General features: G+C 41.8%; 1 protein-coding gene across 2 annotated transcripts in view; it reads right to left on the bottom strand.

Moving 5' to 3' along the window:
* Positions 1-16,628, bottom strand: part of SLC35D4 (solute carrier family 35 member D4) — a 58,371-nt gene that overhangs the window by 17,859 nt on the left and 23,884 nt on the right. For both annotated transcript variants that reach the window (XM_075141987.1, XM_075141988.1), the window contains exons 11-13: positions 12,748-12,782; positions 11,410-11,479; positions 8,624-8,717 (exon numbers count right to left, since the gene is read on the bottom strand). In XM_075141987.1, coding sequence (XP_074998088.1) covers positions 8,624-8,717; positions 11,410-11,479; positions 12,748-12,782 — 199 coding nt within the window. The remainder of the gene's footprint in view (positions 1-8,623; positions 8,718-11,409; positions 11,480-12,747; positions 12,783-16,628) is intronic.

Raw genomic sequence — 16,628 nt, 5'->3', positions numbered from 1 at the left:
TAGTATCAAAAATAGCATAGGAAACTTCGGGATGCGTAATCATGTATTTTTTAAAAATCTGTTAGCAAAAATAGCAAGTTTCCATCAACCTCTCTCCCGCGTGACACTTACAGTTTTGGTATTTCTGTGCATGTATAAATTCCATTTCCTATTGTATTTCCCATCTCACGACTCCTTTGGGAAAACCTAATTCATAAACAAATAATTCCCAGACCAGATAACTAAATCTCCCTGCTGACCCCTTTCTGTACAACCTAACAATAATAACAGAGACACAGTCTCTGCATTGCCATTCTCTGGTGTGTTTATGCTGTTTTAGTAATGATGTAATGGAAAGAAATCGACATGCTATTATTATTATTATTATTATGCTAAGGACTGCAAGGAAGAATTGGTATTCTTTAAGGTTTTATTTTTCCATTCAAAAACAAAAGTCCTTCCAGGGCTTTCTAACCATTCACTATCACAAAAGGTCAAAATATTCCAAGAGAAACCTTAAAAAAAGTGATACTTGAAAAAATGGTTTTTAAAACATTAACGCGTTAATCCATTTTGAGCAATGCCTTTCATGAGCGATGTCATAAGGTTACACACTTAGCCCTGTGGGCCTCAGCGGTCGCTGCGTGTCCTGTGCATGGGAAGACAGTGACAGAGGTGACTATAGTCCATCCCATTCCATCAAAAAGGGTGGGGCAGCCTGTGCAAGAAGACCCATTATAGCAACATGCATGGAGAGAAAACCGGATTCTGCCCTCTTCCTCTCCATGCTAGCCGTGGATAGGACGAGAACAGCTCACAGACATCTCCTGAGATTGTTTGAAGCCTACGATGTGGTATCCCTGAGCACCACATATTTCAGGGACAGGACATAAGCCATTCCGTCTGCCTCCCCCAGAGACCTATGGCTGTTTGCTGACTTTTGTTGAAAGTCAAAATCTAATCCTTAAACAGGTGTACAGAGTGGGACTGAGAAATGAACGCACTTGAGATTTTGCAAAGATTGGTTCTGAGCTGGGGAGGGAGAGGAAGAGAAAGACAGGAAGACCCATTTCAGACAGCAACAGCTCGCTAACAGGAGTTTCTGAAGAAAGCAACCTGGAGCGTGACACCAAGTGCCTATCAGAGAGGTCAATGATCAGGCTCAAGATTTGTGAGGCAGCCTGGAGACATTTTCACCCACGAAGGTTTTTAAGAATCAAAAAGGCAGCTTGCGATTCAGGTCGTGAAAAGAATCTTCCAGCAAGGGAGAAGAATGTGGCTATTTTTGCTCATTTTTGGAAGCCTAGCCTTAGCTAGCTTTGAAACCTTCTACATTAGTATGTTATATAGTGCACGGTTCTCCCATATAATTTTGGCATTTACATCAGTACATTAGCAATGGAAACGATTTCCAAAACAGTCCTCTTTCTTTTGTCTTCTCTTTGTCACACATATGATTCATCTCCCAGCCTCAGCTCTCCATATATAAGTAACTCCAGGAGACCAAATAAAAACATGGAAGACTAGAAATCTGTTACACAGAGGAACCAATGAACCTGCATCCTCTGCAATTCAAAATACTGTTAGATTTGACAAAATCTACTTTTAAATTGTCATTTTCTACTGTCAAGTATATAGAGATGGATTGTCAAGGGTAGGGATGAAAACGTACCTTCCAAAGACATACTCCAAGCTAGTGGTTCTGCAGTTAGCTTTACGTTCAAGAGAATGACAACACCAAATGTACATGATGCACTTCAAATGGATATCATGATGGATAAAAGGAAACAAACTAATTCAGAGCATCTCTTAGGGCTCAATCTATCAATTAATGTCTGCTGAGACTGGATTTATTACATCGAGCACAGATGAAAATTGTGCTGCGATACTATCCCCAAGTTGCAACACATAATTTTACGTACTTATTTGTGTGACCATGTCATGCCCAAAAGCTGTGTAGCTGCCACTTTCAATGGATACACAACTGCAGCCCTATACAACACCTCTTAATGTACATATTAAAATTTTCCATTACCTGGAGATTCAAAATCTCCAACAAGTCTCAGCTATTCTTACACGACAGCTTCCTTAATTTGCATTAATGCCCCCAGGGAGCCTGTGCTACTTATCTTAGTGGTCATGTAGCACACAAAGGAGTTGTTATGGAGACTGATGTCTTCCCAACAATTACATGGTGTAATTAGTTTTGGATGCTACAAGGTAACTATCAAGCTGTCTCCATGGAAACTACCCAAAAAACTATACTTTTAAGGTTTCAGCAACTGAAAAGGGTCTTTTTTATAGACCCTTACGATGCAGTTAAGAGCACACTGATTGCCTTATCTGCTCGTCAAGCTCAGCTGAGAAACACATTTTCTTTTCCAAAGAAAAATTTGCATAGTCCCCATGGTGACTTACAGAAATCAAATACATGTGTCAAGAATAAATGTACATATTTCATACAGTGAGGACCAACCACAAATCAATAAGGATTTTTACCATTTTTGATTATCTTTATGCATGTTATATGCATATCCACATGCATAAGAGCACACAAGGTGCATAGATGGGAGAAGCTCACTTCTACTTCTATGAACCCCTTCTTGGCATACTTGAAAGCTTTAGGGTCATGGAAACTCCCTCCCTCAGATTAAAGACGCACTTCAAACCACACTGGTGCCATAGAGAGCACCTACCAGCAAAGTCTGGTCAGGTCTAGCACACAATTCTGCCTCTCTCCCAGGACTTTGGCTTGCAGCTGCACAGTTTTTCCAGGTTGGGCGAGCACAGATCTTGAGACAGCCTTGCACATAGTACAGGACCTTTGCCGAATGAAAATGCACTGTGTTTATGGAACTCCAGTGGGAGTTTATGACATTTTTGCATAAAGCTTTATGAGGTCCAGGCCAAGAAAGCAATGTGATTTTCAGCCAAGAACCTCACTGTCACTTTTGCCTGAGCACAGCAGCATGCAAAGACGACACTACTTCAGACTACAATATAACCAAGTGGGCAAGTGCCAGATCACCAAACACATTCTTGTTCTGGTTATGATATATGTATAAAATTTTTAAACAGATTTTTTTATCCAGAATCCTCTCTCATTAGGGCAGAGATGAACAAGGAGAGGCATTTGCTTTAGAAGGTACCAATGGCAGGACTCTTTTAGAGTGGCACTTATTTCTGCAAGTAAAGAGCCCTCTGCAGAAGTGAGGAACTGACATTCTGGACCAGAATATTTTATAGCACTTGCATGCTAAGCAGCAGTGAGAGAGGAATTAAGAGCTATACAAATAGGAGCACATGATTTAGCAGAGGCTTTAAGACTGCAAAAATGTGGAAAAACATGAATTTATTTTATTTCTCTTGGTTGGTTTGCCCCTGGAATTGAAGCAGATAAAATTCTCATCTGAACTGCTATCTGTGAAGAGAGGTGCAGGGAGCATAACCAGGCTAGGAGCCCCAGAAGACTTGCAGTTGTGGCCTCTCCATTTTATGAGAAGCAGGAAAAAGAGAATTTCTGCTTTAATAAAAAACATCAGTACTTTTCCAATCTTTAAGAGGGATATCATCCATTTTTTTGCACTGACATGAAGATGGATCTAGTCTATCCGTTCTCTTCAAGACACCATGGGGACCAAAGAAGCAGATACACAGACACAAAATATAAAATCAAAGACTACAGGAGACATTCTGAATAGCTGTTATATATTTGGGGGGAGGACTAAAACTGCTGGGGTATAAGTACAGTGGGGTACAGTTAGGCACATAGGACCCACAGATAAGATACTCTTTCAGACGCTCCTGCAAAATTACTTTCGCAACATCTGGCAGCCGGCATTAAACATAGGGTGACCTGGGGCAAACACTTCTAAAGTTAACAAAGAAGGAATCAAAGCAGCTGTCAGGGGATGCTTTTATGTATCAGGAAGCCTCCACCACTGTTCAGATACACTAGAGATTACATAACGGTGCATGGGATGGCCACATAGAAGAAAGTTGCATACTCCCGATCAGATTAATCTAAATTTTCTTCCAACCAATGCATAAGAAAACCAGTGTAAAACTCAATGCAACTTGATTTCAGTTATCCCACCTCATTTATTCAGATGAAGGAGGAAGAAAGATCGAATCCAAAATCCACTGGCCTTCCCATTTATTCTTCCTCTTTGTAACAAGCTGTCTCAATAGGTTCCTACTGGAAACAAGCTGAATTCCCTACTACAAGTTTATTGGGATAACACTAAACACGATACAGGAATATGAATTTGTAAGTAACCAGTATCTTGCTGAAGAAAAGTTCTGATAAAGTTTTTTTCCCTTCTATTCATGATGTAAATTATTTCTGCTGCTTAACTTTTAGACACCCTAACAGGTTTCATCACCAGATATAGATTGGCAGCCTTAATCTAAACAAATTCACTGACAGCACTGTTAGAGCTCATTAGCGTTCTCACCAGATGCTTCTGTCTGTATATATGAGCATCTCCAGTTTTTCTTTCCAGTACATGACCCATGATACTAGCATAGCTTTCAAATTAAAACAAGAAATCTCAATACGGCTTCAAATCCTTGCTCTTCTGGGGATTAAATCTGTGCGAGGCTATGACAAAGCATTCCATGTTTCTTGGGCTTCTTAAAAGCATTTTTTTTGTTTTACAGATCACTTTAGTGATTTTTTGGCATTTCTTACGAATCTATACAGATATGACTAACACGCACACTATTTGCTTTCGCAGTAAAAGTGCAGAGAGCATTTGTCACTATCAATATCACACAGGACTATATACACAGATGAAACCTGTGCTTCGTCTGTTTCTGCACAAAGCAATGCTTTGACACGAAAGCTGTCAGAAATCATTATGGGGAAGAATTTAAAAACCTCATACAATGATTAAGTTGCTGCAGCCAAAGTAAGTATCATAAAAACAAGTTATGACCCAGCTCCAGTTTTTAAGTGAATGAAAAATTAGAGGGCAGGGAGGCCAAATATGTGGGCTTCACAAAGAATGTCTCCTTGAATCTGCAAAGCAGGCCCGATCAGATCTCATGGTTAGTTTATTGGTCTATCGGCACTTAACAAGAAATGAAGTGGTGGCAACGATCTCAGCCCCAGATCATCAGTCACATAGGTACAAAGCATCCAAATGGAAAACAGATTTTCTGATTCTCTGCACCTCCCTAGAGGCCTGCGCTGCTGTCTGAGGACTACAGCGTTCTCCTTTCTTGGCTCATTTGCAAGATAAACATATTCTGGCCTCAAATGCTGCTCCTTTCCAACTGCTGGTGAAAACTCCAGTCAGTCTGAGAGATTAAGAGGATGATCTAGGGCACTACTCAATCCAAGAAAAATGCTCATGTGGGAACGCAAAGCCGTTGTTGTGACCAGAGGGTTTTTTTTCCACTGGATCTCATTCTGCAAGTCCAGATTCAAATAGTTTATTCTTTATCCACATTAACTTTCTTCCTTTTTTTTTTTTAAAAGGGAGTCACACACTTGGATTTAAACAGATTTTTACAGTACTAGTTAAATACTGCTTTTCTGCACCTATGATGACTTAAGATAAGACAGCCCAGGCAATGTTGGGCTGGATCAGTATGTAGTTTTAACACTTCCAAACACCTGCAGGAAGCAGCATTAGTGATCAGCTAGATAGGACTCTTCCTAACTACCCCATATGTAAATTTATGGTGCCCTATAATTACAAGATACCTTGTGAAAATTTTGTTGGAGCTGGTAGGCAAGCTCCAGTTCAGCTCTTGCCTTCTGCCTATCCGTGTCTGTCTCTGCAGTCTCTTTTGACCTCCCTGTTCTAAAACTGATGTATAGTGTTTCTGAATTTTTCAAGCATTCACTGACTTCTACCCCAAAATCAGCTGCATTTCAGCACTTGGACCAGCAGTTCCTCCATGCTCCTCACACTGCCTCAGATGTGTTATGACTGAGGCCTAAAATCATTCTTACAGCAAGCTTTAAAACAGTAGTGAAAGACGTTAGGGAAACTGCTGATTTTGATAAAATTATTAGTGCTACAGACAGATCTCATGTCCTTATTACTTATTCCCCTCTTTGAACTCAAGACAAGACATATAATTTGAGCACTCGGTTAGAAGCTACAACAGGAAAAGGACTAATTTGCTCTGTTACAAAAACCTTCCTAAGCAAGATAATTAAACCAGGCACATTAACAAACACAGACTTTGAAGGCTGAAGAGCAGATTAAATTATCATAGTGACACAGGGACAAATCTTTAGTTGCTATAAAGGCACGTAATTACATTGACAACAGTGGCTAGAACAAACTTTGTTTAATTTATGTCTAGAGTTGGCCAAAACCCCACAAATCTAGAAACTGTTGAACTTTGGGAAAGCTTTCATCCAGTCCAGACTTTGTGGCTCTGATCCACTTCAGCTGGGAAGGACCCAAATCTGCTTAAAATATATTTCACAACACATCTTTGCCTGCATTTTTTTCGGATAGGTCATAAATACCACATGTAGAACCATTTCTCCTTATTCACAATACCTACTAGCAGAGCCAGCTACTCCCATCTCCAACCCAGAATGTTAAAAAAGAAAAAAAAAAAAAGACACAAGAACAAGCTTTAGATCAGTTGACTTTCTACCAAGGAGCAAGAAGAAAGCTAAGGTACTGAAATCTGCACAGTCAGAACGTGTGGAAGAAATCCAAAATGGTGAGAAACTCTGTGTGACTTGTACGGTATGGAACAGCTTGCAAAACACAAAACGAGCCATATCACTTCCTTCTTGTTATCCCCTGAAAAACCAAAGACTCATTTGACTACAGTTTCTAAACAAGCATATTATGCAAGTCTACGTTTCTTTTTTTGTAAGGTAATAGCTTCATTCACTGCAGTAGGAAAGCTGTGATCACAAACCACACAGGAAGGTTGTGGTTTTCAGATGACCTAGCTGAGACTGATGAAACTAAGTAAAATCTAACCAGGGAAAAGGAGTCTGACAAGCTCTTCTGACTGCATTTACCACTGATAATTTAACAAATGAGCTGTTAATAACTTAAATCAAGTACAGCCAGACCCTAGATCCATAGATAATAGGATAATTCCAGTAGCAATGGACCTCAGGAGGTCAGACCAGGTTGCTCAGGGCTTTGTCCAGTTGAGTCTTGAAAACCTTCAAAGACGGAGAACTGCACAGCCTCCCTGGGCAACCTGTGCCCCTGGCTGACTTGTCCTTGGGGTGAACAAGTTGTTCCTTATACCCAATCTGAACGTCTCTTGTTTCAACTTACGCTTGTTATCTTTCACGCACCCCCATCCTCCCCGCCCCATGCACCACTGTGAAGAGCCTGGATCTGTCTTGATAATTTCTCCATAGCTACTGGGCGGCTGCTGTTTGTTAGGTGCTCCTGAAGCTGTCTCTCTTCCAGGCTGAACAAGCCTGGTCCAGCAGCCGCTCCTCACAAGGCAAGTGCTCCAGCCCCCTGACTTTCTTGGCAGCCCTCTGCCGAACTCGCTCCAGTTTATCAATGTCTTCCTTGTATCGAGGTGCCTAAAACCAGGCTCCCTATTCCAGATGTGGTCTAACGAGTGCCGCGTAGAGGGGCATGATCACTTCCATGAATTTACTGCCTGTGCTACTGTTAGTACAACCCAGGATACTTTTGGCCACCTTAGCTGCCAGGGAACACTGCTGGCTCATGTTCAGCTTGCTGTCTACCAAAATCCCCAGGCCCTTTTCCACAGAGCTGCTTCCCAGCCATCCAGTCCCCAGCCTGTATTATTGCCAGGGGCTCTTCCTTCCCACGTGCAGGGCTTCACATCTGTCCTTGCTGAATTTTGTAAGATTTCTGTTGGCCCATTCCTCCAGCCTGTCCAGGTCCCTCTGGAAGGCAACCCTGTCCTTCAGCGTTGTTGACTGGTCATCCCAGTTCAGTGTCCTTTGCAAATGTGAGTGCACTCTATCACCTCTGATTTTTCAATAAAGATGTTAAACAGGATGGGTTCCAGGACAGACCCCTGTGCTACTCCAGTTGTCACAAGCCTCCAGTTAGAGTAGAAATCATTAACCTTCTGAGCCTGATCATCCAACCATTTTTTTACCCATCTAATTGTCTGCCCATCCAGACTGTAACAGTCTAATTTGGATATAAGAACATTGTGGGAGATACTATCAAAAGCCTTGTTAACATCAAGGCAAATGACATCCACCGCTCTCCCCTGCAACAATAGCAGTGGGAGTTCTGGTACTGAACTTCAGGGAACTAGTTTTAACTCTTGGCTCTGGGAAGACACACTGGAAACAACGGCTGGTGCACACACTCTCAGAAGGAGTATTCTTCTCCAAAACACCTTTGGAAAGTATAGATTTTTATTACTGGGATTCAGTAGGCCACATGCTTAGCTGCAATAATCAGCCCAACTCCGTTAAACTCAGTCTATATACAGTATTTCATCTCAGCTAATGATCCTGGCTTATTATGCACCTGATATTTGTCGCCTCAATTCTACGTGCAAAGAATTGCACAAATTCTTTGTGCACAAACAGGCCCTAGGAGCATCAAATAGGAATAGCACGGGAAACTAGCGAGATGCAGAAATTCCTCAGTTCTCCTGGAAGAAGCACAGATCCACTGTGTTCCTGTGACAGTCTTTCTCTTACCTTTGCAAGAAAACTCCATGCTGCATATTGCCCTGAGGTTGTGCTGCTTTTTAGCTTCACTGTGTGCAACATCAGAAAGAATCCCAAGAGTCCACTGCAAGGGATGGGGAAAGCTTGTTAATAAAGTTTCTTAATTTCAACTAAGCAACGTCTTATAGGTATCTTGGTTTTCCTAATGCAGAACTGAACAGTCACTCTTCAAGCAGCGTTAATCCCATTTGGAGAAAGAAAGCTGGTGGACAAAGAGCTTACATTATGTCCAGTACATCTCGGGTTTTGTTCGGTCAGTGACTAGAGTCTGAGTAAAGCAAGTCTGACGCTCTTATGGTTGGTCTTTAATGCACTTGCATAATCAGAAAAGTAGAGATTATTGGAAACATGAGGTGAAATATTAACTTCAGGCATTTAAATGGCTCTGAATAAAGGCAATGCTAATTTCAACAGGAGCCACACATGTTTGGCAACTAACTCACTTCAACCTCCACAGAGCCTTGAACTGAAAAAATAACCACCGGAAAGTTTCCGCCTGAAGCTTTCAAGCTGTTTAAACTTCATGAAGTCTAAGTTCCAATTAGGAAGTCAAATACATCTCTACTGTATAACAAATAGACAGATGACTCAGTAGTGCTGGGAACAGAATACTCCAAAGTTCTCTGCTGACGATGAAGTGAATTTTGATTCTCAAGTCATATAGGACAGTAGTCCCCAATGCTCCTGTAGCCAAAACTACTCTTAAGAAAACTCTGTTCCACATCTCACTGGACCTCCCAGAGCTTATAAGCTTTGGCTCTGGATTTTGTTTCACTTGTGACATACTTACAACCCACTGGTTGTGAACCAGTGAAATAGTGTAAACCAGCAAGCAGGGAATAAATAGAAAAGGACTTCAAAATATGTAAGGCACAAATTACTGTGTGGCTGGTTGAGAGGCATAAGAGATTACAAAGTACTGTGGAAAGCTGCATGGGAAAGGAGATAGGATCAACACAGCACACAGGTGGTGAGGCAAAAAGTGCCTTGGTATTCAAGGGTACGCTGTTCCCGATACCGATGCAATGCAGTTGGTGCTCTCTCTGCTATAGCAGGAAGGGCGGAAGATGGTGGCTCCCCAGGTCAGAAGTTCCATGCTGGGCTCCAGCACCTCAGTCAAGTGCTGTTCCCTGCTCAGTACATGTAGCAAAGCTGCGTCTCAGCCACGTGTCAGTACAGGTTTTTTTGATACACCAAACAGTAGGGTAAGATAACTGCCCAGGAGTAGGAGGTACTAGGGTTTCTTACACTGAGCCATAACACGAGACCCCAAAGGACTATCCGCTGTGCCTGGCACCAAGGAGGCAGATGCTGCTTTGATGCTAAAAGATAAGCCCAAACTCAGCTCCCTGTTGCAGAGGATGAAGTGCTGAACAGTAGAGCACTCCACCCTGAGAAATCAGTGAGTTCAATGAAGCAGCATTGCCCAAACTTTTGAAAGTCCAGCAGCTGGCTTAAGTTTGTTCCACATCTTCTGCCCTGCTGAGAAGGGCTTTTAGTCAGAGTGATTTGAAGCTGTTTAGTGTAATTCAGAGTGAAACAGCTAATTATAATACCTGAAATATTGATGTCACAATTAACACCGATTTATTTATTAAATAAATGGAGCACTTTGCACCTTACTGCTAACGCTTCAGACATTCTGCAGTTAGTAGATTTAGCTGCATCAGTTACCCTTACTTTACATTGTATAAGTTTTCCTCCAAATCCTTTATGTCTACAAAGACACCAAACTACAAGATGTAGGAGAGCAACTAAGATGCTTGTTTCTCCATCTAACTATTCCTTTCCACTTGCTGTAGTGTACAGTGCTATCTACTATACATGTACTGAAGCAGACATCCATTAGTGCCTGCAGTTAGACCTTGCCTTCAAGAAGAAATAGATTTCACCTACCTACCGTGGAACAACTTATTCATTAATATCTAATTGCAAGTTACTTGTAGTGTGGATAGTCCACCCCTGAAAAAAGCCAGTTTTGTACCAAAAAACTATGTACATAGGGAAATTAATTAACAATCATTTTTAATGTCCTCTCTTAATGGAAAATCCAGATACAATTAAGAAAATCCCTAACAATCAGGAAATATTTTTGCTATCAGTTAGCATGAAAATATTTTTCCCCTCTAAAAAGAAAATACTCTTATTTCAAGACTGGAAGGGAAAGACAGGAATAAATTTTTTTGAAATCATTAAGACCTATAGAAAACATATTTACATTGTCCTGTGAGAATTACACTACTGGGCAGAGAACTTTTGCTACTCAAAATAAAGGAACGCTTGTTAAAGCTTTTCCCTTTTACCCAAAAAAAGCATTCTGCCAAATAACAAGATGTAGAGGCAAATAAATCCATGTACACCCATATACTGCTGAAGACTAATACTTTGTAATCACTGCAAATAGCAAGTTTTACAAGGGCTAATCTGACTTGAGAAGCATTTGAGAGATGCTATTTATCAAAGCTTTGCTACTTTAGGTAAAAACTATTTTACTGGTGGCTGGAAACTCCCCTGATCAGAATGCACTCACTCAAATAAACACATATACTTCCAGCACATTTGAATCTCAGGCCTTCAAATGCATATCCACAGATATGTACAGATACATATTCTCTGCAGTTTTACTGGCTTATGCCAGCAGAAACTAGTATAACTAAGGTTTTGCATGCTCCAGAATTTTTAACTGAGAGTCAAGGTTGGAAGTCAGTGGGATCTCTTACTTTGACAACATTCACATCCTGTTATAGAGAGGTTACCTGGCGCAGCAGCTGCTATGAAACCTGTAAAAGTACAGGAATGGAAAGTCCAAGGCACTGAAGAGATCACCTGAGGGACAAAGCAATATACTCAATGGAACACAGGGGAAAAAAATTACCCACTATTACAAGCAGGGGAACAGCAATTACATGAACATTACTAGTTTAACATTCCTTTGAGACTTTACAGCTGGCTGACTTTTCATTTATGATGGTTTCCACATTTCTAGTGTGTTTAATGATTTCTCTCTGACCTTGCTTCTAGCCAGTTCCTGCCTTTGGCTGAAAAAGGGGAAAGGGATACGTAAGAGTATTCTTTGCTAGTATACGGAAGATCCTGCTTAAGCGACAGTTGCCAGTGGATAGACATGCATCATATCCACTTCTTTTATTACAGAGCTCGTGATAGTTCCTACTGAAGCAACAGGAAACACAGACATATGTTGGTTGCCTCCCCCTCTGGCATTTGAACTCTGTCACACAGAGCAAGTTGAGAGGTTTAAAAAAGTTCTCCCAGATCCAAGCAGAGCTCTTGAGTACTTGCATTTCCAGGAACCTGGGCCCGGGTTGTTCTTGGTAGCAATGATTCCCAGGAGTTCTCCGGCCTTCAGGCTCTGCAGATTCGGAGGAAGCTCCATCTTTCACACTTTGAAATGCAGGCCTGTTTTGCTTAACATGTCTGTCTATCCTGGTGGGGGAGTGTTATACACACAATATGCACCACCAGGCAAAAGGGGGAATTTATGTTTATTTAAATGCTTCTTCCTTTGTTTTTCTGACTGAGCAAATGTCTAGTGAAAGCAACAGATGATCATCTTTATCCTTCTAACTATTTAAACACCAGTATGACAGGAATATTAGCCACCATCAAATATTCAATTTCTCCATTTTTAGCCTTTGATCTTTTGCTACCACAAATCCTGCCATGGGCTCAAGTAATGGGATACATCTTATGAAAGCAACAAAATGAAATCTCTGCAGATCATTAAGGGCAATGCAGAGAAGGAAACTCAGTTCTATATGGACTGCTGGGACACTGCTCTGAAGAGGACATATTCATCTAGGGAATCCTTGTTCTTTACCATGCACCACCTCAAAAGCTGTTGTCTGTCCCATGCTGCTTCTTTGCAAAGGGCAGCTAAGAAAGGTATTAGTAAACATCATGCAAATTACAGTGTTATATACCCTCCTCTCCTGTTCCTACAGAATATCATATTATTGATCATATTCCTGTTGAATTCCAGGGCTAAAATCCTACAGGGTTTGGCCTCTAAAAACATGCATGGAAAAGAGAGGCAATATGGAAACCTAAAAAAGGAACAACTCAATCCACTTTACCTGCTGGATGGGATGCAGAGGCCAACAGCACCACACTAAAAAATAAAAAAAGATTAATTGTATACTACAGAATTTATGATATGGCCTGAGCATTATAAATTGACAGCTTTGTGTTTGTTTTTTCATGGTGAAACTTATTCCAGTTAAGCAGAACAACTGAGGCATAAGTATCAATTTGAAAAAAAAAAAAAAACAAAGTTGGTTGGGAAGGAATCTCCGGGGTCACCTAATACAAACTCTCACCTGAAGCAGGACTATCACCAATACTTGATTATGTCCTCTGTGGCTCTGCCTCAAAAAGGCAGGTCTCAAAAACGTCCCAGTATGAAGATTCCACGCGTCTCTGGGTAACTTGCCCCAGGGCCACCCTACCCTCCTAGAGAAGAAGTTTTTCCTGATGTCCCGTCTTTAAACCACCAAAGCTGCAATTTATGGTGGTTGTTCCATGTTATACCATCTGCCACTCCTTAGAAGAGTTTGGCTCTGTCATCTTTGCAACTCCATTTCAAGAAGGTGTAGGCAGTTGTTAGGTTGCACCTTGGTCTCCACTTTGCCAGTCTCAACAAAACTAGCTCCTTCAAACTCTCCTTGCAGTAGGCCATGTGCTCTAAGTCCCTGACAATGTCAGGAGCCCTCTGCAAGATCTTCAGTTTCTGAGTAACCTGCTTGAACTGGGAAGCCCAAAACTGAATAGAGTATTCCAGCTGCAGCCTCAGCAATGCTCATAATAACTTCTCTCGGTCTGACGGGCATGCTCCTTCTAATGTAGCCCAATACATGGTTTGCTTTAATTTGCCATGAGCATGCACTACTGCCTCATATAGATCTCAGCATTCACTGTTACCCCCAAGTCCTTTTCAACAGACCTGCTGTTCAGCCAGCTGGTGACCTCACTGAGACAGAATCTATAGAGAACTGTACTTGTGTCTCGACTTGAGTGTCTCTCTGTTCTAGAATTAACTTCAGCTGTGTGCGTACCAATGTCCGCTTTATAGGGATGTGCATATATTGCATAAGAGTCAAAGTTTAAAAAACCACATGTTCCAGTGTTAACACAGCTACTGTTTCCAAGCCTGCTCACTCTCAGTTGGTCCCAGTTCTCTACGTGACCAGGCTACTGCACTTGGTGGCCTGCCCTCGGCATGCTTTGATGAATCCCAGCGTCATTCGCAGGGACACCGGTAGCAAAAGGAACTGCAAAGAGCATGGCAATCCCGTGGCCAAGGAAGCCTCGAGGGGAAGCTTGTCACTGAAATCAGCTGTGGGAGACAACGGGCTGAAGGAGGAAACGGTTCATGAGTGACAGGCAGGTGGGTATTTTAGGCTTAACGTTTTATACGATGTCTTTGAAAGGCATCAGCTAGTACAGTATGTTCATATTGTCAATATTTATACCTGTTTTTAAAAGATGTGGTTGTCACAAAGATATTAAACAAGGCAAAGCAGATCACTTACAGGCAATTCCCCCCCCCGCCCCTCCTGCTCTCCCCACATGGGACACCAAGAGGAATTCACAATAAACAGGCCCAATTCCTCAGTTTCCTGGTAAAGAGAGAAAAGGAAGCGAAGGCCTATTGCCTTTGACTGAATAACAGAGAAAACAGGAGACTGGCAGGGCAAGTGAAACTGTATCAACAGTGATGAGAATTATGACCAAGCCATGTTTCTCCACTTTTACTTTTTGCATTATTAATTTTTAAACAAAAACCCAGTGAGATTGGGAAATGCTCAGAGAGAAACTTCCTTCTGCAACCAAGAGGAATTGATAACCCTACCAGTCATCCCAGGCCTCGATCCAAAGAAAACATAGGAGGAAAACAAAACCTTCTTTGTGAAGTGCAGGGCAGGTTAAGGCAAATGGGTTAGATGGCATTAAAGCTGTACTGTAACTCTGCTCTGAAGAGAACATCAGTAGAAAAGACACCATGATGTTGTAAAACCAGATTAGGTATTCAGAGGTTTCCAGCAGGACAGCCTGGACATCAAGCTGCAGCAAAAACAAAATCCCTGTGCCGGATTTCTCTGCTCCTCTCTCTTTCCTCTGTACTCAATACTGAGGGCTGGGTCACCCGTGGTTTTCTTCCTGGCTAAAAAGAGGTTTTGTCAGCAAGAACAGCAATTTATGCCTGCAAAGCTGCCCTTCCCTAATGCAGAAAATCTACTGCAGCTTTTTTAATTCACAAAAGTGACAGATTAGCAGCTCTTCCAGAAGCCAGATGTAGTTTAGCTGCATAGAGTAGAGCCTTTACCTCACACCTTTGTCAGTGCCATTTATTCACCATTTGAAACTCTCCCACTGTAAGTCTTTGTTTTCTCCTCACCAGTGACTGGTACGCTACCTTTGTGAACAAATATCAGACAATGACAGATACCGGGATGTACTGAAACCTTCTTCCAGGTTCTCCACAAGAAGTAATATATCTCTGCCTGCCTCAGCATAGGAGAAAGTCCAAGATGAGCCATTGACCCACTTCTAAGACACATTATGTATCCCTCAACATGCCAGGTAGACATTATTACCCACCCCTGCCTCACGCTACCCCTTGCCAGCTAGCTGCGGGGGGAGAAATCTGGCTCCCTCCTTAATAAAAAGTGGGGGACTGGAAAGGAATAAAAGAAAATGCAAGATTACTGGAAAAACCACTAGGAAATAGAACACTAATGCAGAAGGCAGAGTGCAGAGAAATACAATACTGCAGTAAAAAAAGGTGGTGGGAACAAGACTGGAGGATTAGAGGGAGATTCTTGGAAGCACATTTCCCCTCTTCTCTTCCTCCCCCTCCCTGCCCCACATGCTTAAACAAAAGGGAGATGGATGAACAGGATGGGGTTGGGCATTGAGAAGCAACATCACCCCTCCCTTCTCTGCATAGCACAGCTCTGCTTTCCCTCCTACACTTGTTCCTGGTCTGGCTCCTTTTTTAAAAGCCATTGAATAATCATGCTGTAAGTGATGAAGTGAGAAGAACGCCACACTTTCAACATCAGCAAATATTTCTTCAGATCTGTTTGGTTCTGGAAAGTTCCCATTCATGTACATTTGCTTAAGATGTTCTCCCCTCCCAAATTGTTCCAGATTTTAAAACAAGAAATAGTGCATGGCATGTAGGGACAGCATATGTTAGGAGACTTTGCTAATTTCAGTTGCACCTCTGGAAGTGTCCAACAGAGCCAATACAGTTAATGTTTCTTTTTAATCTAAATATTTTTTTTAATCTAATCTATTGGTATATTCTAACATCCAGTACCTTGGGGCAGAACTTTTAATCTGCTCTATCCAGGCATCTCTACACTCAGAGTACAACTGTGCTTTCGTACCGAACAGAAACGCTTTGAACAGCCTTTATTGTGACAAACCTATATATTTTCCTATGTATCAGGAAAAATTTCTTCACCAAAAGGGTTATCAAGCACAGGAACAGGCTGCTCAGGGAAGTGGTTGAGTCACCATCCCTGGAGGTATTTAAAAGACGTGTAGATGTGGCGCTTAGGGACGTGGTTCAGTGGTGGACTTGGCAGTGTTAGGTTTACGGTTGGACTCAATGATCTTAAGGGTCTTTTCCAACCTAAATGATTCTATGATTCTATGATTCTAAACACTTATCTGGCTGTGCCCACACAGCTGCTTTCTTTTCCGCGCACAGCCGCATGTCAGCTGTCTGATCTAGGTTAGAAATAAGGAGCTATAAAGGCTTATTGATAATAGTGCTAAGAGGAGAAAGTTGCACTGATACCACACTAGCAAGTTCCTTCATAAATCATAGGTCCCTGTACAGACAAGACCACCAGTACACGTTAGACTGTCCTGTTCTGGAGGTGGAACTGGGATCCTGTCAAGGCCAAAACAGTCCTCGAGAAGCCCTGAGTAGGGAAAGCAGCAT

Source organism: Calonectris borealis, chromosome 2, assembly GCF_964195595.1.
Source record: "Calonectris borealis chromosome 2, bCalBor7.hap1.2, whole genome shotgun sequence".
Lineage (NCBI taxonomy): Eukaryota > Metazoa > Chordata > Aves > Procellariiformes > Procellariidae > Calonectris > Calonectris borealis.
Note: the sequence above shows the minus strand (reverse complement) of the source record. Positions and strands in the feature narration are given on the sequence as shown.